At 40.1% G+C, this 16,758-nt stretch overlaps 1 protein-coding gene across 1 annotated transcript in view; it reads right to left on the bottom strand.

Moving 5' to 3' along the window:
* Positions 1-1,101: 1,101 nt before the first annotated feature.
* The window catches only part of gstcd (glutathione S-transferase, C-terminal domain containing), a 17,734-nt gene continuing 2,077 nt past the window's right edge, over positions 1,102-16,758 (bottom strand). The window contains exons 3-11 of the mRNA XM_085911610.1: positions 16,168-16,431; positions 13,944-14,037; positions 7,862-7,977; positions 7,685-7,729; positions 7,471-7,599; positions 3,953-4,086; positions 3,224-3,254; positions 2,220-2,289; positions 1,102-1,359 (exon numbers count right to left, since the gene is read on the bottom strand). Of these exons, the coding sequence (XP_085767736.1) occupies positions 1,187-1,359; positions 2,220-2,289; positions 3,224-3,254; positions 3,953-4,086; positions 7,471-7,599; positions 7,685-7,729; positions 7,862-7,977; positions 13,944-14,037; positions 16,168-16,431 (1,056 nt within the window). The 3' untranslated portion in view covers positions 1,102-1,186. The remainder of the gene's footprint in view (positions 1,360-2,219; positions 2,290-3,223; positions 3,255-3,952; positions 4,087-7,470; positions 7,600-7,684; positions 7,730-7,861; positions 7,978-13,943; positions 14,038-16,167; positions 16,432-16,758) is intronic.

The raw sequence follows: 16,758 nt of genomic DNA, 5'->3' as shown, positions 1-16,758 counted from the left end.
ATATTCAAGCCAATACGGTATTAGTTGGTCCATTATCATTGTCAATAAAAGACAAATTCCATCCATTATTCGATTTATCCATTATTTGAACCGCTTTCCGGAGGTGGCTAACTTGTTCTTACCTAAAATAAACTTTTCCTTTTGATATGACTGGAAATTAAGTCATTCCAGCAGAAAAATATCATTTTAATTGGGTAGTGTGACTTAGCTATACAGACCAGTGATTTTCAAACTGTGGTATGTTTCACTATTTTCAGAAAATAAGAAAAAAAATTGCTATCATAAGGAGATCCATGCATTGGCCACTATTAAAGAGGCGATAGAAACTGTCAGCAGTGAATATCGGTAATAAAAAGCTGAAAGGTTCTCCCAGCTGACACTCACTCCAGTCATTTGAAACATATGACACGTGTGACCATAAACCCAGAAATCCCATTTGCATATAATGAGACATCTCAATGTGCATTTTTGATTTATTCAACCAACCAAGGCAATTCATCAACTTGCAGGACCAGAATGAGCTGATTGACATTTCTGGTGCAAACCTCATTACAATGAATATTTGTGAAACTCCAAATCAGTGCCATGCGTCCCCTGGCATCACATACTGGTTATTTTGGATCAGCACTTGATTTCGACTCTCCCAGGGAATAGTGAGGAAATATTGTTGGTATTTGGGTGAATGCTTCTTTTATAATGAAGCCTCCGGAGGGGGGAGTAGAAATGTTTTGGGGTCTTTTTTACATTTTGGGCTTCGGCAGACAAAGGAAGATCAACAAAAGAATTGCATCCCAATTAACCTAATTTATACAGACGAGGCTCGAAATACACTACGTGATTAAAATAATTTTTACATTTGAATAACAAAACAAATTTTCTCTTATAAATAATGGAAGTTACGGCTTATTGTACTAGCGTCTGCTTATTTCACATAAGATGTTGGTTAGTTAGCACGGTTAGGCAAAAATTGATTATTACAAAAAAAGTGTCGGTGGGTAGCATAATTGGTGCCTTGCAAAGAAAGCCCAAAACTGATTTCCAATAAACTTTGGTTTCTGAGCTCTGCCCAGTAAAATGTTTCAACACAACACAAATGCAAAATTAAGAACACGGTTCCATCTTTATTGGTCTAAATGTGACAACCGTGTCAAATAAAAAATAAAAATAAAAAAAGCGAATCAAGTCTTCATTTGACAATCGGGCCATAGTGAGGGCCATCTTCCACACTGAGTCTTCCGACCAGCATGTTATTCTTGGGTGAGCACGTCTCGGGCTCCATGGTCATCACCTGCACTCGGTAGCCATGTGATTCTGCACCCCACGAGCGGTCCAAGTCTACTAGGCCCATGCATTGTTTCCCTGCCATAAAATACAAACAAGTGCATTTTAATTTGTTTATAAATGATGGCTAACAGACGGAAATCTTTGTCTGATGATTCTACTCGAATTTAAACATATCAATTTGGTAGATTTGAGATGGTGGTTTTAAATCAAAACGCCAATTGAAATCAAAATCACAGCAAATCGTTGAAATTGATTGATCCATCTTCTGCTGATAGGTGACAAACAAATTTTGACAGTATAAAGCCAAATGAAACATAACAGCGTAGCATAGCATAGCATCGCATAGCATAATAGACTGCTTAATATTTTTGCATTCAAATGTATCTTTATTTAATACCATTATTACTTTTTAATGTCAGCCAGTTCGACAAAACAAAAACAATGTGTTTTTTTTTTTTCATTTGTCAGTTTGCATTTTCTTTTGTTGACTATGCGAGATGTACATAACCGGGGAAGGTGCTGTCAACAATTACAAACAATGAAACGTTCATGATTTCAAAGTGTTTTGTAGTCAATAAGAAGATAATATCTGCCCAAAAAAAAAAGAGTTATGTGTTGTGGCCAAAAAAGCCAAGAGTTCCGAATATCATCCATGGACTTTAGCGATTAGCTTCAGTCAATCATGGCAGAAACAGTAGACGTCAGGACGTGTAAAACAATCCTGCTCGCCTCTACGTGAACAAATGTCGTACAGTGACACTGGGACAAATCGGACAGCACTCAAGTGGCAGCTGTTTGCCGCAGCTGCTTTGCGGCGTCCGTATCGACCCGTAAAGCGAGGTCACAGAATGTGTCCTTTTGTGTAACCCCGTGGGATCGGAACTGTGCGAGCGTTCGAGAAAAGTTGTGCGCTATAAACATGTCGCGGGCGATACCTATGAGTCTCCTCTCAGGAGAAAGCTGGGGAGCGGTTTGGTCGGCGAAGCGGCACAGTATCATGTGTTCCTGGGGGGGAAAAAAAAGAAGTTGTCCGTCACGTTCATTTGGATTCGGTATGAGAGTCAAATGGAGGATATGGTCCAAACAGCAGGGCCAGTTACACCTGCAGGAAGTCAAGGTTGGAAAGAAAATAAGATTTGGTCCCACTTGGCAACTTCAACAACTTCCACTTCAACTCGGTTTTTGGAGAATATTTTAGATCGAGTTCACAGAGGCGACGCTTTCATATATATATATATATATATATATACCCACTACACTTAAATAACTTTAGTGAGCAGTGAATGTATCTAACATCTAGCTAATATCTCTACCTAGCGAACTTAGCTCCCGACCAGAAGTTGACCTTGAAAATTCTATTTCGACTTTGATTATCTAACATATTGAATTTTTTTTTTTTAATTTTGAAATCCAAACAATCAAAGTTCCCGTGTACTTGCATACATGCTGGGATATTTACTTAATTGTAGGCACGACGTATATTGGGACATCAGTTGGCACGGTAACTTCAACGTAAAAACAAACTTCGTCCTCCGATTTCTCATTATGGCGGTTCTCGGCTGCTCATTAACGTTTCACCTCGACAAGTTCCAGCGGCAGAAATATGTCTCTCCGTGCAGCGCTAGCTAGTCAAAGGCGGTCCCGTGTTGCGACAGGAGGTTGCCACGGCGAGCACCTGCGGCGACGTCTTTTCCGCAGATTAGCGCCCGGAGGCGTTGACAGGGGCTATTCATCATCAGGTGGAAGGGTTCTCGCTCAGCACCGAGAGAGCGAACCTCACCGGTACTGGAGCTTCATTTATTTAGGCAGAATATTATGGAGCCCCAAAAAGAAGCTGGGCAAGGTGTAGTTAATATTCTACTCTGGTCAAAGTGAGTGACAAATGAAACGGCGGAGGCGGGGAAGAAAAAAATAAAAATCACTCCATCTTAGCACCTACCTGGTACATCAGCGTCTCCTGGAACCTTTTGCTGTTAAAAAGAAGAGGAAGTCGAATGGGTTAGTACAGCCCAAAAATTTCAAATTTGGCTATTGGTTCAAAATGAAAAGCAAATAATGTTAAGCCTTTAAATGAACACGATGTATAAAGAACCTTTTCACAGGTCATAAAAGAAATGTGTGTGTGAAATGTCTGGAATGTGTACACCTGCAGAATACGGAGAAGAGATGCCGGAAGGTGACCTGAGGGTAAGATAACAGTACCCAAAAAAAAAAGTAAAAAAGCAAAATTGCGTCTGTCAGATGCGGCAATGTGTTTTAATCATTTTTTTCAATTTTTGTGAGCTTTTCATGTATAGAGGTTAAAGGTAGAGAGGATGCTTTTTTTTTTTTTGGAGGTTCCACTCTAATATACATAAATATACATATATTCAATTTATGCCGCAGGCCACTAAAAAAGGAAGGACGGGGCATACAATTTAAATTTTTGCAATTAGGCTTCTTGATCACATTATCATTCCAGCAGTTTTGACTTCTTAGGCCATGCTATCGGCTAACAAAGACTTTGCTAGCATTATTTGTAAGTCACAAAATTCTTTTGTTGATTCTGTGAAAAAGCCCAAATACACAACAAGAGGGTTTTCTGTTTGTTTTTGTAACCTTGACTATTTGAAGACCAGGCTTAGTGTAAAATGAAAGTTCCACACGGCAGCTGGCGTTAGACACAAACCTCCTCGGGAAGGTGAATTTTATAGCGTTCTGGATGAAGCCATAGCAACAGGGGCTGATGACAAAGGCGGCGCCCGCCTGGATGCAGTGCTCCATCACCATGTCTGTCGCCACGCCGCACGCGTGGAGGGCGACCTGCCGCAAACATCGCAAAAAACAATCCAATTAAAAAATCGTCCTTGAACGCTGGCTAGGAGCTACGACCGCGAGAGCGCTGCTAACCCGGCTAGCATGGTGGCAAATGGAAGACGCTAGATTAAAAAGTGGACTTCTGATAAGGAGCACATACACTGACTATTCGGTGAAGTTGTTGAGGTCTCGGAGAAGGGCGTCTTTATCTTTTTTGTTGAAAATAAATATCATATATTTAAAAATACAGTACACACCCTAAGGTCAAAAATTTGTCTAATGATATTGAATAGATTAAATAGATATAAATATAACAGATATAATAGATTGAATAGATATAATTAGATTAAAACAGATCCTAGAATATAGATTAATAATATAAAGTAGGATATTAATTCTAGTCTGACACAGTAAAGCTGTTCTACCTGTGTTTTTGCCCCTGGAAACAAAACAGTACCTCCCAGAAAATTCTATAAATAGTTTTGGAAACCACAAGCAATTTGAGAAAACCTTGTTTGTACTCCAGGTGGTTCTTTTTGTGCATTCACTAACAGAAGACCTGTGATTATCAATCGCTTCCTTGCTTCCTGCACTGAAATTAGCCACATCCCACTCACAAAGCCACGAAAAGAAGCTTCCAAGAATGTGTCAGTCGGCGTCCGGGAGTCTGAAAACGACTGGAAGTTGTCTTGACAGCGATGTGGAGGAGCGCAACTTTTGAGCCGGTGAGAGAACAATGGGTGCAATCACAATCGAGCATAGTCACAACCCACAAACTCAAGCCAAAAATGAGACGGAGAAAACAAAACCAAAAATATAATAACGAGAGACTGTATAATAATAATAATAATAATAATAATAATAATAATAATGGTATTGATGATAATAATAGTAATAATAATGATAATAATAATTAATAAATCATGTGATGATCAGTTCATTTAAGTAGGAAGACGCTCAGGCAAATCAGCAGGCTACAACTGCAAATGTGTGGAGGCAAAAATATTCTTACGAGGCACTAAAAAAAAAAAAAAAACACCCACGCGCTTGGAGAGGAACAATCCGTGCACTTTACTGCCCACTAAGTAGAACAAGTGTTGAATAAAAGCTACGCTATTTCATATTATAGCAGGGACACGGTGAATGTTGCGAGCCAAGCTATGACACTTGAAGGGCTCCGTCCTGACCAATGACTACAAACAGCAGATGGTCGAAACAAGATGGCCGATAACAAGGATTGTGTGCGAATACAAAACATCCATCTGTGACCGATGGGGAGATTTAAAAAGTTGAATACATTTTCAAATGACCTCAAAAAAGCCCAACGCTGCACAAGTCGGACAAGATGCAATTGGACCAAGACGCAAGAAGGATTAACTTTGCCTGTTCGTTTCTGCTCGACCTTCCCACCTTATTTTTTGATCTCGACCAGATTGAAGTCAAAGTACACAAAAAAAAAAGCAAACAAATATTCAAAGACATCTTTTTACGGTCATCAAAACATTTCTGTGTGGCCAAATTTGAATTTATGCACCTAGCCGCAGATCTTTCTGTCGACTAATCGCGTACTTGCAGAGCCGAGGTCTTGGCAGCGATGTCGCTGAGGAAAATGTGAATGAATGCAGATGCAAGACAGACGGTGACCGGGTTGCCTGCATAAAAGCTGATATGCCTGGCAGCCATATTTACGCCAACCACATGTACAAAGCACTTTGCTTCACTGACACTACAACAGTCCATCCATTTTCTCTAACGTTCGCTGTCGGGTAAGCTCCAGGCAGTTCCAGCTGGCTTTGGGTGAGTTGTGGTTTGGTATTTGAGAATGAAAAGCAAAAAAAAAAAAAAAACAACACTCTCAATCACATATTAGAATTGCAAATGTTATTAGTTTAGTAATTACATCGCTGTTGAAAAAAAAAGGGTTTTGCCCTCTACTCAAATCTTTACTTTTTTTGTGAATTAAATAACTGTAAATATCAGATGTACTTTCTTTCGGTACACCCTAAACTATGATGCTGAATATCCTGAAAGTGTCAAACAAAGTTACATGACACGTGTTTGGTTACTGTCTTAGACAGAAACTGTGATGTCATCTTCAGTGGACAGCAAGTAGCAAAATGGCCGCCCTCTGAGATAAATAAAAACGGATGGATTTTTGCTTATGACACAAATTAATCCAAATGCACTGTTTAGACTAGTGGGGCTGTATAGAAAATAATATAGTAAAGAAAAAAAAAAAAAAAGTGACTTGGCTTTCCCGTTAGCATTGTAACAAAGGTCACATCATGACAATTTAGCCTTGGTTGTTTGTATTTCCAAAGGGACACGTTTTTCCAACTCAACAAGCGTTCTACGATACTTTACACCTGACACTCCTTCAGCATTTATTTCTCGGGCCGAGCCGCCTCTCGTCTCTTTAATAACAGTGCAACGCCGTGCTTGACAGAAGAGGCGAGCTCTAAAAGGCGAGCGATTAAAGCGCCACTTCAGGAAATGAAAAGCTCTCTGAGTGCGTTCCGACAAGAATGATCGCTGCCTGGCGTTTTCACGCATAACAGAGGAAAAACACATCTTCGGCAAAGCCATGTGCGGCAATTCATCTCATGCATTGACACTTAGATGATTTGCATAATTATAATGACACTCAGTCAAGAAGGGACCTCCGCCAAGGACGAGCAATCCTTATTTGGACCAGCACCAAATTGTACTGCTTCAAGGATACCCACCTCCTGCATTTGGCTACACTGTGTCATCAAGTTTCATGTATTATTCATTGAGAAGCAAAAAAGGGACATATTCTGTAATGTTAACAAATGTGTGTTGTTTTTTTTTGTGTGTTCTTCCGATTTTGCCCCAATAATGCTCAGTTGGAAAAGAAATAGTAGTGCTAGGTACAGTAAGTGAATGACTAGCTTTTATAGAGGCATGTGTATCTGTTTGTTTGCCTTCTAGCTAGCAGTCAAACAAAGTAACCGACTGACTAATAAATCAGCTAAAGTAATTTAGCTAAGTAACAAGTAGTGGGTAGTTTGTTTTGAATATTGTTTGCTAACAACCTAGCTACGTAGCATAACATGACAAACAAACAAACTAACTAACAAGCTAACGAACCTCGATAACATTTAACACAACATAAAATGTTGTCAACGCACATTCTGTAGTTATGTGATTTATTAAAATACAATAAATTTGAATAATAAAATATGTGCTAATTTTACATGTCTTATTATTGAATTGCTGAACAAATGTGTTTCGTCATTCAATAACCTAACTCTACCTATTAATGCAAATCAATTTAGCTTGATATAATTCGGTAAATCTATACAATTTCAGACAAAAAGGTTTTTCTCTAAAGACTAATAATTGAATAAAAAATAAAAGTATCCTCACCCCTATTTGAAAGGGTCCAGTGAAATAGTCTAAGTTGGCCTGAATGAAGCCGATGTTTTCTAGACCGAGCTCGAGGATGCGACCATGCGCCCTGATCAGAGACTCTTCCTTGTTTTCTATGAGGATGACCTGAAACAAACGTCGATGTTTTTGGTCAATATTTGTTGGCCGCTTACTGTGAGCTATCCGTAAAGCAACAGTCGTGTAATGTTACCTGACACAGTGGGAGGGCGTGAGCCAGAACAATGCCCATGTGGCCCTGGCAGCATAAAGAAGGAAAAGGTGTTATGGACAGTAACAAAAAATAATCATGCAAACAAAAAAGTAACTTTTTGCTGTTGATGTAGATACAGCAGGATTGACAGAATGAAATAAAAAAAATTAAAATCACCGTTCCACTGCAGAAATCCACCACAGTGTCTCCTGGTTTGGCTAGCTGCGTCACCATGGCAACTAAATTATTCAACTGTTGTCTCTTTCTAACTGTGCGGATGTTTGACATTTTCCCTGCAAGAGAGCACAAAAAGGCCAAGGGCTTTATGCTACATGGAATAAATAAAAAAAATTATGGAGTCATTGCTTCTTTCATTTCAAAGACACAATTGGCCAGAAATTGTTTTTTGGAATTCTGGTGCAAAAAGAAAAAGCAGCATGGAAGTATGTAAAAAGTGAAATATACTTAATTCTGATGTGCTATAGTCCCGAACAGTTTTATTCATTAATTTCTGCTTTTATTTTCAGTTCTAGTTTCATTTGCCATATTGGAACAAACGCATCAAAGCAAGAACAAAGAACTGTGTGCATATGAGATCCTGTTAAAAAAAAAAACCTGCGACAAAACAAAAACGAGTACAGCACTTTCATTAGCGACAAAAATAACATACAAAAGGATCAAACGTCACAAATATAAAACAGCTTTCTAAACCCCTGTAGCCAGCTTAGAGGGAGAAAAATGGCCCATTAGGTCCAATCACAAGTAACAAAAGACGAGTTACACAATTAAAAAAAAAACACACGTTGAGTGAGTAGCCTTGCAATGTGATATTTTATGCAGTCTGATGTCAGGTTGGTTAGGGTATTTACCACTGGCATCAGTACAGATTATCATCATTATAGCAGTTGGAAGATTTTCAAATGTTTCACTGTATCGAATGACGTCATTGTGATGTGACCCAGGTGTTTTAGTAGGAAAACATTTTCCTCCTAAAAGAACCTACGGTTGATGACAAAGCAGCGCTAGATTTCCGAGCAGGTTCCCTGACGCATCCCACCCATTGCGTGGATTGTTAGGAGGAGGGAGGGGCAGAGGAAGGGTCCATTAGCCCTGGCTACAGCTGCTGGCACTAAACCCTGAGTGCCTCCATTAGCCTTTGATTCTGCAGAACTGGCCGGGGATTTATCGGTGAGTTCCATCACCAGATTAGAATGTAAACAGCGTAGCGGCGAAGCGCCGCCGCAGCGCGAGCCCTGCGGGATCCGACAGCTCCGTCTCCCACGGGAAATGCTGGCGTTAACACAAGAAGGGGTGCGTGAAGATTGAAGATTAGGCCACGCTCGAGTTGCATTTGCAGCAATTTAGACGCCACTGGTTTAGTTTGATGATCATTTGGGGAGAAAGTAAAAATAATGGGAAAATACAAGAGAAGGTTATTAGCATCCAAGAGAGCCCCCCCCTCCCCAAAGTGCAACAGTTTTTGGTTCATATTACACGTTTTGAAATATGCTCCTTACAAGTACCAAGAAATATGTTTGTCACATAAAACGACGACGTGTTTGACGAGGCTGTCTAGAAGAGGTAACTCTATCAGTCAGGGAAATCTATTTGGAGTGTAGCGCTCAAAATAATTTGCCTGCGGACAGAAATAAAAGCAATGGTGAATATCAAAATCAAAATCTGAGTAAAACTCTCGTCAAAAACGGCAGCACAGAGCACTTGAATCAAAAAAAGAATCTAGTTGGTTCGTTTAAAATGAGTAGAGGTCACTTGTTCGAGAAAGCTTCAATTGTTGGAAGCAGCAGAAAGTTTGCTTTCGCTAAAGCTGTCGCTGACATTTTTTTGTGTGCTCGCGAAATGCTGCGATGACAGCAACAAAAAAAAAAACACCACGCTAATGAAGTTGAAGCGAGTCGGGGAAAAAAAAAACTCGTCAGCTTGCATCCTTCAGCGGCTAAGGAATGTCTGTCAAAACATGACCAGACGGAGTTGCGGGCGAGAGGTTGCCTCGTGCAGGTTGCGGCGTGTAACCCGCCTTTCCACGTAGCTCGGCCTCTAAAACTGTGTCATGTATGTTTTGCTCTGCCAAATTAATTCAATAGCAGCCGGAAACTGCCTTCCACTTTTACCTTTGTTGAAAATTCAAAGTGAAATTCGATTTGTGGTACTAATTTATAAATTGTAGCGTCATTATTGTCAAAATCGTATTTAGCGGCCCAGATATTTATTAGCTAATTTGAAACTGCACAATAATTGACAACATCAAATTGGTAACAAATGCTGCTTCTATGAAGTCTTAAATCTGGAATGAGTCTCAGGATTGTTCTTAGTTGTGTAAAAATAAAAAGATTGAATATAGCATCAAAGAGTTTAAATTGATAAAATGGTCAAATCGGTAATCTAGATTATAATAGATGAATCATGTAACACAATGACTAATAAACAAATTTGGATCAAAATGATTTTCAGCAACTTAATAAATGGAAAGGAAATGACAAAAATACCAAATTGCCATATTTAATTTCCATCCAGCTTCAGCTCAAATCAATTCCCAGCGTGGGTCAGGACAATAATGACCATGAAACTTTCAAGGCCTCCTGGCCCGAAGCAAACACGTATTGTCGCATACCAGAACGTCTACAAATGATTTGTCGAGAGCTTAAGCCTTCGTTTGTTCCCTTGGGGTTATTTTTCTTGTCAAATTAGCAGACAGGCAAACACAGAGAACGCCTGTCCGACGCCCTTCCACGACTTAAACCGCGCAAACCGCCGTCGCTACGGCTAACACACCGTTTCCGCCGTGTCTGACATAAAACAATACGTCCGAGTGATTTTGGGCAGCTGAATCGATCCATCTTGTCACTGAAGCTGAACGTGTCACTGGATTGTGCTTACGCTGGAGAGCGCAACATTTGCTTCTGCGGCTTAAAGGAACAAATGGCCGGAGAGTCTCGTAAAAAATGTCTCAACTTACAAGGTCCGAAGGGAACCGGAGAGGAATCGCACGGTTAGCTGTTAACATGCAGTAGTATTAGCGTCAAGTGGCCCAAAGGCTCAATATGTTTCTCAGTAGAGCCTTAGAAAGTCTCAAGCAATTGGGAATCCTGAAGCGAGCTGCAGAATGATGAATAATTCAAATATTTAAGAAAAAAAAAACCAAATCTGCTCATTCAGCATTATCTGGTGAAAGAGGGTGATAAATAGCCCCTGTGCAAAGTACATTAAAATGCATGGTGATATATATTTTTTTGCTGTACACATTTAGATTTCACCTCAATATGCAAGACCAAGATTTTTTTTTTTTTTTACATCCAGGTACTCGCAACTTTAAAGAAAAGAAAGTGTCGGCGCGTCAACGGTGTGTTCTGTTGCCCAGGTGTGTTTTATTACGTGGATCACGCTAAAAGCCTCCCAATAAAATCACAAGATTTTACAAGCGGCCCAGTCTTGGCCACTGGTTTTGGGTTTTGAATCGCAGTCGCTCATTTTGAAAGCTTTAAAGAATGACTCTGAAAAACAACGGTTAGCAACAACCTCCGCGGGAGGCCAAGAAGAAGCAAACCACTCAGTGGCGAGCAGAATGAAAAGGTCAGGTGGGAATTTGCCCCAAAAATATTGCATTGAGCAATCGCTTTTCTTTTAAAAAAGCCATTCCATGTTTGGACTCTCAAGGACTAAACAAGGACAAAATGATCCAATCAAGTTGTTACGTGAATACATCTTTGGCACCAGGAGAAGTAAGTCTCCATGGCTCCATGAAACTTATCGTTTGTAATATTCCAATCCAAAGACTCCCTTGGTTTCCACAAACAAATCTTTGGATCACTTCAGTGCGACTTACAATGACAAACTCAATATGGCTTTGATATAATTGCCTTGGCACTGCATGGATGATATGCACTTGGCTTGAAATGGAGGCATTAATCAAGGGCTTACTAATTAGCTACAATCATTATGCGTGTCATATGGATGATTAGACGAGCAATTAGATTCAAATTTATGTCCCTAACCTTTTTACTCTCTAGCTCTGACACTGAGCTAGGATATCTGTTTCCGCGTAATACCACAAAAAAAAAAAAAGGGATGTTATGAAAATTGTTTACAAGATCAAAAATATTTTTTCGTGGGCACACCTTCGGAGATTAAAGTTCGGCAATTCTAAACACAAAGCTCAAGAGAGTCAGTATCCTTGAAAAGCACCCAATTAACATTTTCTTGGGGGGAAAAAAAATGTCATAAAAACAATGTCTATAAATGTCTTTCACTTGAAAAAAAGAAACAAAAAGAAGAATCTTATCTCATGTTCTTTAGTGAGAAACGAGTCTGACCAAGTGGGGAAGATATTTTAATACCTAGTGACAAAGTACTAGTTTGAAGCGCCGATGACAGTAATTTGTAGCGAACCCTGCGGGAATCACAACATCGAGTCAATGATAATCTGAGGGAAATTCATAAAACTCAACTTGAATGAAATGCAGTAATTATCTGAGCGCCGGTTTAAGTGGTGACATGCCTAGAGGGAAATCACGCCTGTTACTTTGAGACGGAGCTATTGATCAACGGCCAAGAATCCATCTTCACATTTCCAAGACAGTATGAAAAACACCCTAACAGGTTGTCTGGAAACTAAATGAGATAGATACAAAGACTCTTACATGTCGTACAGTTCTCAAGTGCGTGTTATTCATTTTAACCATCAAACGACTTTAGTACAGTTGGAAACTTAGCTAGGATACAATAGAAGCATCCTAAAATGGTTTAAGTCCCAATGGAGTTACTTTGTAAGTTCTGAATCTGATCAAAAGTCGTGGGACCTCAGGGGTCAATCCTTGAACCCTTTTTGTTTCGTCGGAATGTTACCTTCAGATCGAATGCCGGTTATTGCTGTTTGGCAGCTCTCAACGTTCACACACGGTGGCTATAAATTTCAGATCGTCGCCATTACAATCTCCATCTTGCGCATTTCTCTGATTAAAATCTCCAAAGTGAAGGGACCCGTACAAAAAGCGACAGCTCTGCCTGTTCAACTTAAGTCACGCTCATAGAAGGAAGACCCGGGAATTCAATGTCGCCGGCAAAACAAGCCCCGGAGGACGCAATCGCAGCATGTCTCAACTATGACAACTATGCGGTCTCTTCATCAGCTTTGTTGTGTTGCCCTGCCCTCACCGTTGTTTATCTTGATAATGGTTGTCTCTTGTCAAGACAATCTGAGCCTCATCTCATCTACGGCTATCGCTCCATCCTTTTTGCCCGCTTTAGCACCTCTGACGCTTCGACAACGTCAACAGATTTTTTTCCGCCGGAGTTATTTTGCAAAATTTTGGACTGGCTATTCGAAAAACTGATTTCCAACAAATAACGTGGGGGACGCTCAGCTTCAAGGTATCCCGGCGATATCTCGCAATCGCGGCACGTGAGCACAAGGATTTGTCACCCTTTAGGGGTGTGACTATAAAGCACATTGATTATCGATGTGGACGCTCAAATTAAAGCGGTAAGTCAGCACTTTCTCCTTCAAAGTTATTGTTTGTAATCTGGCACCACGGACAAGAATATAGTCATGCATTTTATTGCTCTCATGAAAGAAAGAAATGAATGAAACTCGTTCAGGGACCTGCTTGTGTAAGATTTCTTACTCGGGTGTCATCGAGAAAATGATGCCGTGACTCCGCTGATCGTGTGGGCGTGCGTGTGGCCATTTACGTACAGCGTAGGATCGGAAAAAAAACAAAACGCCGGCTTCAAGGCAAACTGGCTGCCTTTTGTCGCTGGGTTAATTACACGGTGCTAAACACTGTAATGCCGCACAGGGAGATGTTAACAGGGTTGAGATTAATCGGCAACGAGTGGCTGAAGGAAAAAAAAAACTAAACAAAACGGCCAATGTGGAATTTCATTTGTTCCGTGACTACGTTCCAAATTAATTCTCACTATTGGAATGAATTGAAAAGGCAATAATTTGTTCCATTCTCCACAATTGTTTTTCTTTTAACAAAAAGACAAATTGCACTCCATTGTAAAAGGAGATGATGAAGCATAAAAGAAATAAAATAATTTTGTAAAGTGTACAAATATAAATAAAAACAAAGTCGCCTAAAATGATTTGAAAATTCTCTTTGACCTACATTCATTTGAATGTTGATATTGATTGTATTCTATTGTAATCTTCAAAGTTATCAAAGTGTGTAAATGTTTGCAAATAAATGAAACAATCAATAAAGAGGTGTTAGAGTTAAGGGTTTAGAATTTTGAGTACCTTCCGTGGGGTTGATGGCATCTGGTAAACTGTCCCATGGGAGTGCCCAATCCGGGCAAGGATGATGAGCAAAGGTCGCCTCGATGCCATTTTCCTACGACAACATGAATACCCGTTACCATGGAAACATAGACAACCTTGAGGCACGAGATACACTCCAGGGGACGACTCCTAAGCATTTTTTTTTCTCTCCGGCAGTTATATTAAATATATTTGAGCAAAAAGTGCAACACAGCCAAGCTGCAAAAAAAAAAAAGTGGATTTCGCAAGGGATGGCTTTTATGAAATTCTTTAGGGAACAACAACTTGACATCATTTGATTTATTTGGGAAAACATCGACATGATTAAAGTCAATGAATTAAAAATAACTTCAATCATGGAGGGAGTAATACAAAATAGAATTTTCCTCCCGAGGGGCTACATTTGGAAATGTTGGCTCGCGGTTTTTGTTTTCATTTGGACGGCTGCCTGTTGAGTGCATTTGGCACCAATCATCGGTATGTGTTAAGTGAGGTGAGAAGGAGGTTATTAGGCATTGAGGGCTGCGGATGGTGAAACCGGAGGATGCTGCTTAGCGTCACCAAGGATTTTATTTTCTGCGTGTCACACACACACACAAACTGTCTGTCACACAAGATGTAATGCTCTCATACAGATGCCTTCACACTCACACAAAAACACAGTTAATATTTGGGATTTTTCAACATAGTTGCTTCTTATTTCATTTTAACTTTTGATTTTTAAATTCAGTTTTAATTCGTTTTTTTTTTTTTACTGTAGATGTGTTACTTTTATTTAAGAGTTTTGGGGGGAGCTCTTGTATTAGTTTTATTTATTTTTTAATAATTAGTAATGGTTTGAGTGTTACAGCATGAGTATTGTAAAATCTGGTTGCTAAATATTTCATAAACCACCATTTTAAATTTTTGGTGCAGATGTATAACAATAACAAAATGAATAACAAAATTTCAAGTAAACACCAAATGCTCATGTATTTTAATTAACAAAAACAAAAGAGATTTTGCAATAATCTTAGTTTAAAACAGGTTTAGAAACGTAATTTGCCGTTTTAGTTGGTTTCTCTTTTTCTAAAAGCATGTTTGTATTTATTTTATTTGGGCAATGACAATAAAATTTCAAGGAAAATTTGTAATTTTTGTGGGGGGGGGGTTATTTCTTAAAATTTTGTGAACTTAAATGACCTTCACACATACACACACAGTTATGACAGCACAACAGCTGCAGACAAGACAGTTGCGGCACGGAGCCATCGCGGTAATCCCTCCCGTCCAGAGTTTAGAATGGCGGCCATTGTGCCTGTATGGAAGCGCGCATACCTCGCAGCGTCAATGTGTGCTTTCAATCTTTCGTGTCCAATGTCCAATTAAATTTAATCCACTGTCATGTAAAAAAAAAAAAACAAAAAAAAAAAACAACAACCTCGAGCACCCAACTCTGTCCTCCTTGTCATGCCACTTATGATCATGTTACACACTTAAATCAACACATTTCCATGAAACGGGCTCTTCTATTTGTTCCAGCGTGTATTTACGTCCAACTTTTATGTGTTCTTCTGGAATGGCCTGCTTTTACAGCATGTAAAAAGATGGCCGGCAATTTGCACAATGTGCACAATTGCAAGTGCATGTGTGGATTGTATTATTCTATAATGAAAGGTAATTTTTATTAGCTGGCCTAATAAAAAAAAAAAAGGATAATAATAATCTCACGGCCGTAAAACCAGCCCATAAGAAACGCCCTTTTGAAATGTTAATTTGATGACTGAAAGCTCTTGCGGAGCGCTGCCAGAGGGAAGAAACATTGTACAATTAAAAGGAGGTTTGCCAGGAGCCAAAACACGACATTAGCGATTCATCCTTAAAGGCACAAAAGAGCAGAAATTAAGGCACAAAATCTCTGCGTCGGTGAAAATGAGATGTGTAAATGAGCAAACGCCATTAGAATTTGTCTTTGCCAAAGAAAGTCACCTCACGAAGATTTTTTTTTTAAAGTAGGTGAAAAGCTTTGGGCCATCAATGGCTCATTTTTCCCACTGCAGTCATTTTAGTAAAGACAAATTGAATCATATAAACGTTTTGTCATTTTCGATTGTTGGCATGTCATGAAATATGTGATGTAATGCATGTCGTGTTAACTGCGTGCCTTAGCTCAATCAAATTTGAGGAACATTCGATGAAAGGATTGCAGAACAAAGTGTTTTACTTTAAGTTTGGTTAGGGTGGGCCGGGGGCCGCCGACAAAAGGCAGCTGCGTGTTCGTCTCCTCTTCCCGCTGCAGTTGACTTGCCGGGTCGCCTTCGACCGGTAGCCCGGTCGGGAGGGGCGGCGGGTTTTCGAAGGCTCCAAAAGTGATCCCGCAGATTTCGCCGGCCCGAAGTACCCCGGGCACCTCCTGAATGCGGCGGTACCAGCGCAGCAGGTGGGGAAGGCGGCGAAGAGAGCTGGCAGCATGGCTTCGGATGGAAGACTGTCAAAGAGAGCAAGCGGGTGAGCGGGTTCAATAAGTGACTCATAAAACGTCAGATTACAGCTCACGTCACAGCCTCACCGGGAGTCAGATCAGAACAGGCCCCCCGAAGGTGTAAAGACCCAGAAAGAAACACCGAAGCCGTGTCATGGCGATAACAAGGCTCGGCAGTAAAACAAGAAGAGGGGGGGGGGCGGTGTGAAAAGAATCCGCTGTGTCTACTTTACGTCGGCGAGTGTCGGGAGGAGACACGCCAGGCTGAGTGTGAAACTGGAAAGCAACGGAGCACAGCTTACTTGCAAGAGGCTCGTTGTGGAAATGAGTTCA

Source organism: Syngnathus leptorhynchus, chromosome 5 (assembly GCF_054491065.1).
Source record: "Syngnathus leptorhynchus isolate UIUO chromosome 5, UIUO_Slep, whole genome shotgun sequence".
Lineage (NCBI taxonomy): Eukaryota > Metazoa > Chordata > Actinopteri > Syngnathiformes > Syngnathidae > Syngnathus > Syngnathus leptorhynchus.
The sequence above is the reverse complement of the archived record's forward strand: the minus strand, read 5'-3'. Positions and strand labels throughout refer to the sequence as shown.